The sequence below is a fragment of the Impatiens glandulifera genome, chromosome 3 (assembly GCF_907164915.1).
Source record: "Impatiens glandulifera chromosome 3, dImpGla2.1, whole genome shotgun sequence".
NCBI classification, from domain to species: Eukaryota; Viridiplantae; Streptophyta; class Magnoliopsida; order Ericales; family Balsaminaceae; genus Impatiens; species Impatiens glandulifera.
The window spans coordinates 17,899,628-17,912,462 of record NC_061864.1 but is presented as its reverse complement, the minus strand read 5'-3'; the positions used below and the strand labels follow the sequence as shown (position 1 = coordinate 17,912,462).

The following is a 12,835-nucleotide window of genomic DNA, read 5'->3' as shown; positions in this document are numbered from 1 at the left end:
ACTCATTATTCGGTTCGGAGGTTTGAGAAAAAATAGATTCATCATTTTCAGATTTTGAACTTCTTTCATTTTGAGATTCTGATAGTTTTTTTTGTACTTCGAGACCATGTCATTTAGTGCAGCCACTAATTCATCTCGTGAAAACTCTTCTAAAGAGAAATCAAATACCTCGAATTCCTTAAAATCTCCCTCTTTTCTTGCCATAAAGCAAACAACCTCTTCATCATCACTATCGCTGAATGATGAATAGTCTGAGTCGCTTTGCATCCACTTGGCCTTGCTATCAGCCGCCATGAGGGCCTTCAGATCGTTTTCGTTGTCTTTCTTCTTCTCATCACGTTTCGGCTTTCTGCACTCCGATTTGTAATGACCTAAAATATCACAGTTAAAGCATTTAACGTTAGCCATATATTTAGTTTTATCATCATTGTTATTATTTGAAGAGTTTGAGTTAGGATTGCTCTTCTTCATGAATTTGCCGAATTTCTTCACGAGAAGAGCCATTGCATCGCTGCTGAGATGTTGAGCAGCCGTCTTTACTTCGATGGCAACTGGTGACTCATTGGCAGTCACCAAAGCCTTGGTTGTGATGGTGGATGTGGGGTGTTCCTCTTTAATCCTAGAGTTCAACTCGAACTCATAGGCCTTCAGATCGACAAACAAGTCGAAGAGCTTCATCTTATTGAAGTCTTTGGACTCCCTCATCGCCATAATCTTGATGTCCCACTCCCTTGGTAAATCACGCATGACCTTTATAGAAATCTCTCTGTTGCTGTAGGTCTTACCCAGAATGGATGGGGTGATAACGACCTGGCTGAATTTTGCATCAAACTCAGTCATCGTCTCTCTAGGACGCATGTTAAAGTTGTCAAATTACTGGGTGACAACCATAATCTTATTTTCTTTGGTTTGCTCGTTGCCTTCACAGAGTAGAGTGAGTCTGTCCCAAATTTCTTTGGCAGACTCGCAAGATATGATGTAGTTGTACATGTTGTCGTCAATAGATCTGTACAAGATGTCCATGGCCAAGTTGTCGAGGTTGTTCTTCCTCTTGTCTTCATGTGTCCACTCAAATTTGTCTTTATCTCTCTTGATAGGACCTTCTGTGACCACACTCCACATGTCATCGTGTAAGGAAGCAAGATGAGCACGCACTCTCTTCATCCACACCATGTAGTTTTCTTTTGAAAACATGGGGATCTTAGAGGAGCTGGCATCTTTAGACATGATTCAGGCTCTTTGATGTTTGAGAATAGAAAACAGAGGGTTGAGTAAAGCAAACATTTGTGAGAAACCCAAAGGTTCATCAACGAAGGGTGATTTAAAGCCTAAGTTTATGCCGAAAACTATAATTAAATGTTGGGAATATCAGTTTAAGTAAAGTAAGCAATATTGGTGAGAAACCTAAGGGTTCGTCAATAGAGGGTTGAGTAAAGAAAATATTTGTGAGAAAAATTAAAGGTTCGTCAACGAATGGTGATTTAGAGCATAAGTTTATGTCGAAAAGTGTAATTGAATGTTAAGAATGTCGGCTTGAGTAAAACAAACAATATTGGTGAGAAATCTAGGAGTTCATCAACAGAAGGTGATTCAGGCCTAAGATCGAATGTTTAAGAATGTACTTTGAAGACCACAAAGTTCTTCTATAGAGGGTGAGCAAAAATCAAAAGACATAATCAAATGTTTAAGTATATTGGGAATTGAGAATGATTATGATTAATAATGCATCATTCAAAATATAATTTAGATAATATAAATATGGGTGTAAGAGATTTTAATAATGATATAAATATGAGTGTAAGAGATTTTAATAATGTATTTTTTCTTTATAGTATTAAACTTATTAATTATACATATAATCGAATATTTAAGAATGCATATTGAAGACCGCAAAGTTCTTTGGTGAGCAAAATCCAAAAAACATAGTCGAATGCTTAAATATGGTGGGAATTGTGAATGATTAATATTAATAATGCATTTTTTAAAAGATAATTTAGATGATATATATGAGTGCAAAATATTTTAATAATGCATTTTTCTTTTTTAATATTAAAATTATTAATTATATATATATATAAAAAAATCTATAAAATATAATAAATATTTGTTATTTTAATTTATAATGTTTATATATATATAAATTTAAAAAATATGTAAAATTTTAAAATAATACATATTGTTTTTTAAATAAATAAAATAAGACATTATATATTTGAAATAATATTTTAGAATTAATTTTTTTTTTTAAATATATATATATATATATATATATATATATATATATATATATATAATATATTAGTAATTAAAAGACTAAAATAAAATAAATAAAAAAATATTGGTTAAAAATGAAAACTGTAAAACAAATTAATAAAAATATTTAAATTAATTAATTTAAATATATTTAATTAAATATGTTAAATTTTAAATTTATTGAGAAACGTGTTTCAACTTATTTATTATTGTATGTTTTTTATTTAATTATATATATATATATATATATATTTTAAATAGTTTTAAAAAAAATATAATATATAAAAAACAATTATTAACACGTATTTTTTATTTAATTATATTTTAATATTTGTTTAATTATTTATTATAATAATTTATTATTATAAAATACAAATTTAGGCAATGTTACTATATATTTTTTTTAATTATTTATATATTAATTTTAGATATTTTATATTATTCCAATTATCTATTATATTAATTTATTTATTTTTAATCAATTAATTATATTCAATTTATTTATTTTTCTATTTATCACAATTTAATTATTAAATAATCAAAATTATTATAAATATAAATATAAAAAACTAGTTATAAGATTTTTTAATATATTTATTTAAATAAATATATAATAATAAAAATATTAGACCTAAGTAAAATTTTAATTTAATTAGTAATATGTTTATTGATATTGTTTTAAATTACTTTGTAAAAAAAATTTAAATTTAGTTTAATTTTATAAATTAAATCAATTTAAAAATTTTAAGAATATGATTTTTTGTTAAAATAATTATATATAAATAATCCCATACTAGTATAATTTTAATAATAATAATAATATATATATTTAATGAAATATTCAAGGAAAAAAACATGTATATATTATTCAAGTTTAAAATATAAAAAGAAGCAAAGATTGCGGTTGGAATCACAATTTGAACCCAATATACAAACCCTAACTTTTCTTTCCAATTTTGGGTTATCAAAGCGCCTGCGTGCGACAGAGCAATTGCGGATTACCGCGACGATTCTTCTGAGGTCGATTATTGTTTTGCAGGTGATTGTTATTTCGTGATGAACTTCGTATTACTCTATTGAATGATATTGTATTGTTATTTGCTTTAGTTTCTTCCTACGCGACTTGATTTTCCTGTAATTCGACCATCATGTTTCAAATCTATGAACTCTCCATACACAATGATTGATAGAAACTGGAAAGCATCATCTAACCTTGTACAAATTCATAACCTTATTATGGAGATATGTTATTGTTTGTTCTTGGAATTGGCTTAGTTATGGATTTTAAGATCATTGTTCATGCTCTTCACAAAATCTAATCTGAAATTTGAGAAATATCCTGAGTTCAATTGCAATTTCCACTTCTGAACATGTTTATATCATCGCAAAAAGCCAATCTCAAACTGTGATAGAGTTCAGTAAAAGAAATGCGTCCATGATATGATGATTTATCAGATCAAATTGATTTTCTGTGTTGCTTGTTTGAATTTTTCCTCTTCATGATTATCTGTATTGGATGGATAGCTTGATTGTGGATACAAACCGAGTCTCTAGCTATGGGGAAGAGGAAATCCAGTGCAAAACCACCTCCAAAGAAGAGAATGGACAAACTGGACACTGTTTTCAGCTGTCCATTCTGCAACCATGGAACTGGTGTTGAATGCCGCATGTAAGCTTTACTTTTCTTTCTTTTTTTCCTTTTCAACTGCTAGCATGTGGATGTAATTTGCAATTCATGATGGATTGTTTGCTTCACAAGTAGACCTTGTCGTTAAGAGAATTGAAAATGTTGGTTTCAGCACAAATGTAGTATTAGGGTTAATGTGCACTGAACTATGGAAGGTCATTTGTGTGGTGTTCATATAAGGAACTGAATATTTCAATGAATGCTTACTTATTTGGAACATTTTCTGTCTCACAGTGATATGAAGAACTTAATTGGGGAGGCCTCGTGCAGAATTTGCCAAGAGAGCTTCAGCACCACAATAACAGGTCGGTCTATTTTAATCATAATCTTACAGCTTGTTTGATGAAAAAGTGGGTTAAATGACTAAAAGTGGGTTAAATGGCTAATTTGATAGATGATTTTAATGACTTAATTCATGAAGTGATTGATCATGGGTTAAGGGGTTATCTGGATTAGGCCTTAGTTCTTTTGTTTTGTTTTTTTTTCTCTGATGTGAGCAAAGCCGTGCACAAATTGTTTTGAGTTAGTTGGGTACTGATTATATTCTAAACTTTCCCTTGCAGCTTTAACTGAGGCAATAGATATGTAAGTGCAATAGTTTTCATCTTTTAACATAATAGTCTGTCAATGAAATAGGAAAGCAATGAATTCAATGAAATTTGAAAATATACAGATACAGCGAATGGATAGATGAATGCGAACGTGTGAACAACCAGGAAGATGATGATGTTGACAACGATGCTTAAATATGTGTTTTTGCTTGCTATGTTTAAATGGCTGTCGGCGTATGTGTAATACTAGCATGCTTTCGGTATTCTTGTAATATAAGTTGTACGGGTTATTAGATAAAACTTTGTGTTGAAACTTAAAACTACTATCTTTGATTTCCATATCAATAGAGACTGTATTTTTAATGAAGAGCATGGTAACATTAATAAATAGAGCTTGTTGACACTTTTATTTTAAAGTATTTACAGATTTCGAAATCTCAAAAATTCCCTTCTTAAGTCAAATAGTAGCCGTTCAAGTTATCTGCAAGATAACTAAACTGGCCGGCACTTGCATAATCATACCCTTCCATTTGATCTGCAACTGAATAACTGTCTTTCGAGATAGACTTCGGTTTTCCCCGTAGGGCACGTTTGGTTCCAGTTGGGAAAACAGCGGTTAGCATTCCCATCTTCTTTTGGAGATCGGTTATTGTTCCGGAATCAGTGGTAATCTTACCTTTTGCTATCTTTTTCCCATCTACAAGCTTGAATTCCAATCTGTATAATGCGTAAGTATCGCATTTAAAGATCTCGTATTCAAATAGATGCCATTCGAAATCTTTCCTCGGTTGTGGATCCATATAGTAAGATCTCTTTAGACCTCCGTATTCGTTTATCATTTGCTTTCTTGATTCGTGCCAACCACGTCCGTTGTAATCTGGTAATGACCTTTGCTTTCTGTTTCCACTTTCGAATGCCCTTCGAGGTTTATCGAAAAATAGCCACTCTCTTATTGTCTCGCCCTCAAGAACCATCAGATCAAAGAGCTCTGCAAGAGCGCAAAAAAGAAACATAAATTTATTTGTTTCCCATTTTACCCCTTTTCTCTTTAAGACTAGGGTTTCCCTTCATTTCAATGAAGACCTTCTTAGTGGAAATTAGACACCAACCTTTTACCACTTGAATTGTTTTGGGTAAGTTCTCATTTTACCCCTCTCCATACAAAACTAAAAAAATGATTCAAATGCCTTTATAGGATTATCAAAATATATAGTCACTCCCTTATTGTCTGGCTATGCAAAACTGCAAAAAGCACGATAATTTTTTCATTTCCCATTTTACCCCATTTTTAGGACTACCGTTTTCCTGCACTTCAATTGAAGTGTTTTTGTAGTGGAAATCAAAACGGAGACATCAACATCTTAGTTTAATAATCTTAGCACTTGAACTATTTTGACTGAGTTTCCCATTTTACCCCTCCATACAAAAAAAATTATTCAAAAGATGAGTCGATCCTCTTAGTCTTGCAACTTAAACTATTATTTTACTCTTACCTTACCACTTAAACTATCCATACAAAACTAAAGACAATTGGATAGCATACATACCAGGAACATTCCATGGAGATCTTGCGGTAGCAGCACCTTCACAATCGGGAATACCAACATCCTTTCCTAGCGATTTCGCAAGAAGTGCAGCGAAAAGCAAACCATCTTTGAGCCCAATTCCTCCTGGCCGAAGGGCAGGAGTCATGCCAGGTTGACCCTCGTTGAGTGCCAATCCGGCATGAAAGGTACTACAATAATCGCGAGATTCTTGAACAGGTCTAGGACAATCCCAAAGTCCACATTTTGGTCCCAAAAATGCAGAAGGTGGAGGACATATACTAGGGACAAAACAAGAAATCTGATAATTCATCCCATCATCTTCCCCATTAGAACACAAACCATTATTATTATTATTATTATAAGCAAACATGTTATTTTCAGCTTGAAGCAGCTGCAAATCACATATTTGATAATCCAAATGATCAGCCATTCCAAATCTCATAGCCTCAACTCTTGATTGATGATTATCTTTGCATTCATTAATCGAAAAATAATCCTCCCTAAAGCTCTGCAGTAAAGGAAACTAGAATTCAGATACAAAATCCATGAATGAATAGATAAAGAAATAAAACCTTTTCAAATTCAGGTTCTGCCTTTGGACCAGCTAGGGAACTATTAGCATCATCTTCTTCTTCCTCACATAGCTGCAACAGACGATAAATCTCTGTTGAGAAGGAACCCAGACTTCCATCCTGCATTATTTTATTGTTTTATTTTCAAATAATCATATCATAGTTAGTTCAACTCATATATATACTAAACCTAGAACCTGCTGCTGCTGCAATGAAGTTGCTGGTGAAGGCTGATTGAGTTCAGATTTCCATTCACGGAGCATCTGATGAACTTGTTCTTCAAGCACATACGAATCCATCGTGCGGCTGTCTTTCCTTGCAGATTGCAGATCCGTGAAAATTCCTTGAAGATCATCCACGCGGTTCTTCGCCTTGTCTTTGAAGAGTTGATGGGAAGCAGATTTGCATCCGCCAATCTTTGAACTCTTCCTCATCGAACGCATCGATCCAATTTGATCATACACATGGACGATTGAGCATTTGGCACTACTTACTTAAAGGTGGAGGAAGGAGGGAAAAAAGAATCAAAGAATTGATGAGAATCTTCAATTGGAATATATAATAAAGCTAATATTCTTAAAGGATCGATCAAAAAGACTGATCGATAGACAAAGAATATGATACCTTTCTTAGACCCAACAACAACAACAACTAGGAGGGTATAAATGGAAAGTTATTCCCGATATCCCAGTCTTCCTGAGATTCCAGGTTCGATCGAGTTTGGCACGTCTGGTGAAATTGCTTGAGTGTGTTTACGGGCTATGTATACGTGGAGATTAGTCTCTCGTTAAATTGGTCGTCTGGTTGAGTGGTTAGAGTGTTTTTGCATGAATTAGTTGGACTTTGAGATGAAAAACCATTTAATAATAATAATAAATTTGAAAGCCATCTTAGAAATTGATTGTCAGAAAACGCTGAATCAAATCTATGCGGCGAATGTTTATGTTTAGTTGGCTGAATTTTAGGCTTACTTTTATTGCAAAATTCATTGCTTAGATTAATATATATATATATATATATTGAGAATTAATAATATCTAATTAAGATTCTTTTAGTGTTAGCTTTCCAAACAAAGAATAAAAACTTAAAATAATGAATTATTTAAAAATGTTGGTAAGAAGATATGAATGATAGAAAGTTTCATAATTCATAGTCATCCGATAAACAAGACCACATCCTCATAATGAGAAAAAAAAAAGTGAAAGGAATAAAGAACATTTTTCACTACTTGCTAAAATAATTATATATATATATATATATATATATATATATATATATAATACAATTAAAATTTTAAAATTTATTCTATATAATGAAATTTAGTAATTTTTTTTTAATAAAATTAAATATACACATTAAATTAAATTATAATATTCTTTGTAATGATATATAATACATATATTTTTTTCTTTCTTTTCTTCATAACTTCTTTCACATAATCTTGCATCTTCTTTTCTTGGTGACTTGTTTAGTTAATATTTTTATAAAGATATGGCTTTTGAAAATTTTAATTAGTTGAATGGTTATTTTTGTATTTAAAATTTGAATTTTATAAAAATAAAGTAGAAATATTTTCATATTCATTAATTTTTTTTTAAGAAAAATGTGATAAATACATTTAATAAAAATAAATAAAAAATCAATTGAGCTCAGTGCAAATTTGTAACCTAGCTACACTTAAAAAGACACTCAAATTAAGATATTCTTTCAAATAAAATTTGTGTATGAGACTAATTAGATACTAAATAAGTGTTTTCAAATAAGAGCTTGCTTGATCTTTGGGTTTTTAGGGTATGGTTGTTTAAGAATTTTTATTTAAAACTTAACGTTCACTCTATATATCTAATCATTATTTTTATCTATTATAATATTAAAATTATCCTAACCTTTCTTTAAAATAAATTATCAAAATTATCTTTGATCTAATCACTATTTTTATCTATTATAATATCAGTTAATAATCAGCCTTCAAGAGTTTGATCAAACACATCTGGTCCATTGTTTAGAAAACTTGGAAATTAGGCCGTGTCTACTTAACAGGCCTTGTTGGGCTACACAACATTTTGGACCAAATTTCAGACTTTAATAGAAATAATTACAAGGACCATTAAAATTAATAATAATCTCAAGGAAAATAATTAAATGGGCCCTTTAAAACCCATAATAGCCCAATTAGAAAGCCTTTAGATTCTCATTCGCAAGATGATAATTTTGCTTACAAATATTAAATATTAAAAAAAGTTAAAAATTTATTAATAGAAAGAATTGTTCAAGTAATTTTATTAAATGAATTTATATAAATATTAATAAGTTAATGACAAATTTAACCCTAGGCAGAGTCTCTGTAATTAAGGAGGAAAGGACAGTAATCGAACGGTCAAAATTTGGGCTCTGAAATGTAACAGATGTCAGAAAAAAAATCAAAGTGGATGTAAAATATTGCCAAATTTGGTCATATAGGCAGCACTGTACAATGCTGTACTAGTAGGGGTGAAATAGTAAAATACACAAGAAGCCGAAAGAGGTAACCAAAAATTGATCATCTCGGGCAATGAAACCATTGCTCGTCTTCCTATATGATAGCCTCTGGAGACTCTGTTTGGTTTGGAAATTAATTCATTATTTATTTTACATTTAAAACAAATTGTCATTAATATTTAAGGCATGTTTAGAGTCTATAATTTGTTACAGTACTTTTACGTAATAAGTTAATGTAAAAAATTATTATTAAACATTTTACGTATAAACTCAATTCTCTATGTCTCTCATTTGTAGAATAAATTGAGTATAAGTTGAATTCTATTGAACGTACGTAAGAATAAGCTGGGATGAATAAGTTGAATAAGAAATTATATTTTGATGAATAAAAAATATATAAATGAGAGAATAATGTAATTTATTTACCATACTAAGGTAACTAGTAGTAAGAGAAAACAAAATATTACAAATTACAACTAAAAAAAAGCTATTTGAATTCAAACAGGATATGAATGTTCAATATGGATAGTTCTTTCTAATTTAAAATAAAATAAATAATAATAATAATATAAATTATTTTAAAAAATCAAAATGAAATTAAAATGATATTTTATGCTATTTTACGTTCGCCCGATAAAAGGGGGAGTGAGTGAATGTGATGATCACTGACACTGTAGAGATAGAAAGAGGAAATAGGGGTAATTAATTAATTAATTAATTAATTATTTATTTATTTGTGCCTTTTATCAGACCCGACACCTTCTGCTCGGACAAGGACCGGTCTAGTTCCTTTTGGCAAGTCGTTTGTGGGGTCCTACCCAATCACCTCCTGCCACGTCCCCCACTCTCAATCATTAATCAACTTTACCTTTTTTGTAATTAGCCTGTTTAATAAAAAAAATAATTCAAATTTTTATTTTGAAATAGGAATAATATGTTTTTAATGAATAGGTCGAAAAATACTTATAATAAAGTCGTTGATATAAAACTTTATTATTAAACACATCAAAAGAGTTGATACATAATTAGCTGAATCTAACTTATGATATGGAACTTAATATTTGAAACTTTCGTTGTGTTTGATTTCCAATTACTTCACTCTATGGCTTTGTTCGTATTTGGGTTTTCAAAATAACCCAACCAAATCAATTGTCACTTTACTCCCTCTCTCATCCTTCAAATCAATCAAGTCATTAACCAAAATACTAAAATACTCTATATTTTAAATTATAATTATTTATTTTATTTATATGTATCAATACCCTTTAAGTCTTTTTACCAAAAAAACATTATCATTTCCTCAAAATTATCACCAATCATTATCAATAATCATTTTTCTCCCTCTCCAGGTTATTTAAATAATTTGAACCGAACAAGCCCTATGATATTCGATTTAGACCTGCAAGTAAACCGACTGAACCGCCCGAAACCAAACCAAATCGTTAAAAATCGAACCAAAAACAAATCGAACCGATCAACCGAAAAATTGATAGTCTGAAATAGCTTGAATCGAAGTCTTTCGGTTCGGTTTGTCGATTTATTGTTTGCCAAACTGAACCACGACCGAATCGATAACTTATATTTCTGGGTTATTGGGTTTGTGATAATTTTGTGTGTGGATAAGAGGATGAGAGGCTTTCATTTTCATTTATTTTCATAAATATTTTTTCTCTCACATAGTTTTTTATTTTTTATAATATTTTAAGTTAATAATAGTTAATAATGTTCTTATTTGTTATCTTGATGGGTTTTCAAAATTTTACATTATAAAAAATAGTTTTGAGATTTAGGATTTTAAGCTTAACTAACATTGTTTTATACCGTGTATCTAAGATAATGTTTTTTAAAAATTTACAAATTATAAAAATTCTAACTATTTTACAAATTTTAAGTTTAGTTATTTTATAAACCGAGTAAACCGAATAAATCGACCGAATCGATCATCAAATCGATCAAACCGAACCGATCATCAAATCGATCAAACCGAACCGATCAATAAACCAAAACCGACGGTTTATGATTTAGGCAAACCGACCCCAACAGTTTGGTTGTACATTCTGATCTATAAATCGATCGATCGAACCGAACCGCTTACCGGCTTAATTCGATTAACAGTACTCAAATAGGTTTCATATTATTTATTAGCTCAAATTATAATTGCATGTGTTTAAAAAATCAAACTAGCCTATATCAGTAACTTATTTAATTAAGGACGGTTTGATCTCTATGTAATATTTTTTAAGTGATTTTTACTTAAAATCTAATCAAAGTTGCATTCATTTAATTACTCTTTTTTATGTATCAAAATAAAAAATATCGTTAAAATAAGGGTATTTTCGTCCACAAACATTCAAAAAATTATCAAACAAATTAAAAAAACCAAAAAAGTAAAAATCAAACCAGCTCTAATAGTGCCTTTTAATAATTTAGATATAGATTGATTGAGCTTATAAAAGTAAATAAGTCATGATTTATTACAAAACTGTTATAATAATTAGTATATACTTCTGAGTTTTGAACAAATAAGAAACATAAACACAAACGATTATGCATATCAATTAAATTCTATTGAAATAAATTGTTAAAAAGAAATTGCAAATGTATTAGTCATTTAAATATATCGAAAGTACTAAATCATTAAAATTGAATATATATTAAGATACATAAAAGACAAGAAATTAGTCGGGAGAGTCTTGTTTTATTCTGTTTACTTAAATAATTTGTGTATTTAAAATAATATAGATTTTTTAATTTATTTATAAAGAAATTGAATTAAAATGAAGAAATGAAATCGATGGGCGACGATAATGAGGTTAGACAGGATTTGATGCGACGGTTGGTTGTGACAAAAAGTACGATGAAAGGGAGAGAAGAGGAGAGAGAAAGAAAAAGTTTTTACGATAAAAGTTTGAGAGAGAAACCTCGACAGAGATGACTCAGAAGCCCCCCGCGTAAAAGTCGAGAGCTTTGCTGACACAAAACAAAATTAAATATTTATATTTTTTATTATTATTATTATTCAATGGTCTCTCCCCGTCGTCTTTTCTACTGGACCATCATCTATCTCTCACTTTCTCTCTCCCGTATCTGCCCACCACGCGCATTATTTTATTAAATTCATCTACATATCTTTTATTATTAATTTCAAACATAACAATAATAAAAAGAGATCCTATCTTCCCAAAATTAAGATGAAAGTATTGAGACCAAATATGATAAATCCATAGCATTCCTCATATAAAAGTTACCCCATAACATAAATAAATAAATAATAGATTTGTAAATAATTTTTATTTTTAGGTTAACTATATTAATATTTGATACCTTGACAATAATGTATAGGTAAGGTTTAATATATATATATATATGATAAATTTGATTCAGCTTAAACTCAGGTTAATCGATCGTTGAATAGAATTCAACTTATTCGTTCCAATTTATTCACCACATGAGATAGAGAAGATATTATGTTTAATTATTTTGGCTTAGCTTATTGTTCTAACTTATTCTTAATAAATATGATTAAATATATAATCATTGTTTCTGCAAATAAAATATATTTTTACAGGTATTGTTAGTGGCATTGAGTATAGTAGGCGCGTGAGGGTGCGTGAGTAAAGAGAGAAAATGAAGAAGCTGTAACCCGTTTAGTCCGGGTCCTCATAGAGTTATGGGTCCCACCCAAGTCCAATCTTCTTCTTCTTCTTCCTTGGTCATATGAGAAAATTGGACTGTTAAAAACAGAGT

The 12,835-nt window shown here is 29.9% G+C and overlaps 2 protein-coding genes across 3 annotated transcripts; one reads left to right on the top strand and one right to left on the bottom strand.

Annotated features, from left to right (window-relative positions):
- The first annotated feature begins 3,162 nt into the window (after positions 1-3,162).
- Positions 3,163-4,858, top strand: LOC124931858 (transcription elongation factor 1 homolog). The gene is made up of 5 exons (XM_047472434.1): positions 3,163-3,292; positions 3,778-3,922; positions 4,175-4,245; positions 4,504-4,525; positions 4,614-4,858. Exons 2-5 carry the CDS (start codon positions 3,810-3,812, stop codon positions 4,684-4,686), a joined length of 279 nt encoding a protein of 92 aa, XP_047328390.1. The 5' UTR covers positions 3,163-3,292; positions 3,778-3,809; the 3' UTR covers positions 4,687-4,858.
- Positions 4,859-4,866: 8 nt separating this feature from the next.
- On the bottom strand, positions 4,867-7,157 carry LOC124931857 (transcription factor VOZ1-like). Of its 2 annotated transcripts, none has more exons than XM_047472433.1 (4): positions 6,815-7,157; positions 6,611-6,734; positions 6,039-6,546; positions 4,867-5,479 (listed from the first exon to the last, which is right to left on the bottom strand). In XM_047472433.1, the coding sequence occupies exons 1-4, from the start codon at positions 7,051-7,053 to the stop codon at positions 4,944-4,946; spliced, it is 1,407 nt and encodes a 468-aa protein (XP_047328389.1). In that variant the 5' UTR covers positions 7,054-7,157; the 3' UTR covers positions 4,867-4,943. The 2 variants fall into 2 exon arrangements, with proteins under 2 accessions (XP_047328389.1, XP_047328388.1); XM_047472432.1 differs by having other exon boundaries at positions 6,611-6,730; positions 6,808-7,155.
- Between the last annotated feature and the right edge of the window lie 5,678 nt (positions 7,158-12,835).

What these genes read in the sequence shown, in the direction of transcription:
- LOC124931857 (XM_047472432.1), bottom strand. Translation starts at nt 7,053, where the DNA reads ATGCGTTCGATGAGGAAGAGTTCAAAGATTGGCGGATGCAAATCTGCT. An exon ending in CTTCATTGCAGCAGCAGCAG is followed by an intron (nt 6,731 to 6,807) that starts GTTCTAGGTTTA and finishes AAAATAATGCAG; the next exon opens with GATGGAAGTCTGGGTTCCTT. An exon ending in ATCTCCATGGAATGTTCCTG is followed by an intron (nt 5,480 to 6,038) that starts GTATGTATGCTA and finishes GCGCTCTTGCAG; the next exon opens with AGCTCTTTGATCTGATGGTT.
- LOC124931858 (XM_047472434.1), top strand. Translation starts at nt 3,810, where the DNA reads ATGGGGAAGAGGAAATCCAGTGCAAAACCACCTCCAAAGAAGAGAATG. An exon ending in ACTGGTGTTGAATGCCGCAT is followed by an intron (nt 3,923 to 4,174) that starts GTAAGCTTTACT and finishes TCTGTCTCACAG; the next exon opens with TGATATGAAGAACTTAATTG. An exon ending in CTTCAGCACCACAATAACAG is followed by an intron (nt 4,246 to 4,503) that starts GTCGGTCTATTT and finishes TTTCCCTTGCAG; the next exon opens with CTTTAACTGAGGCAATAGAT.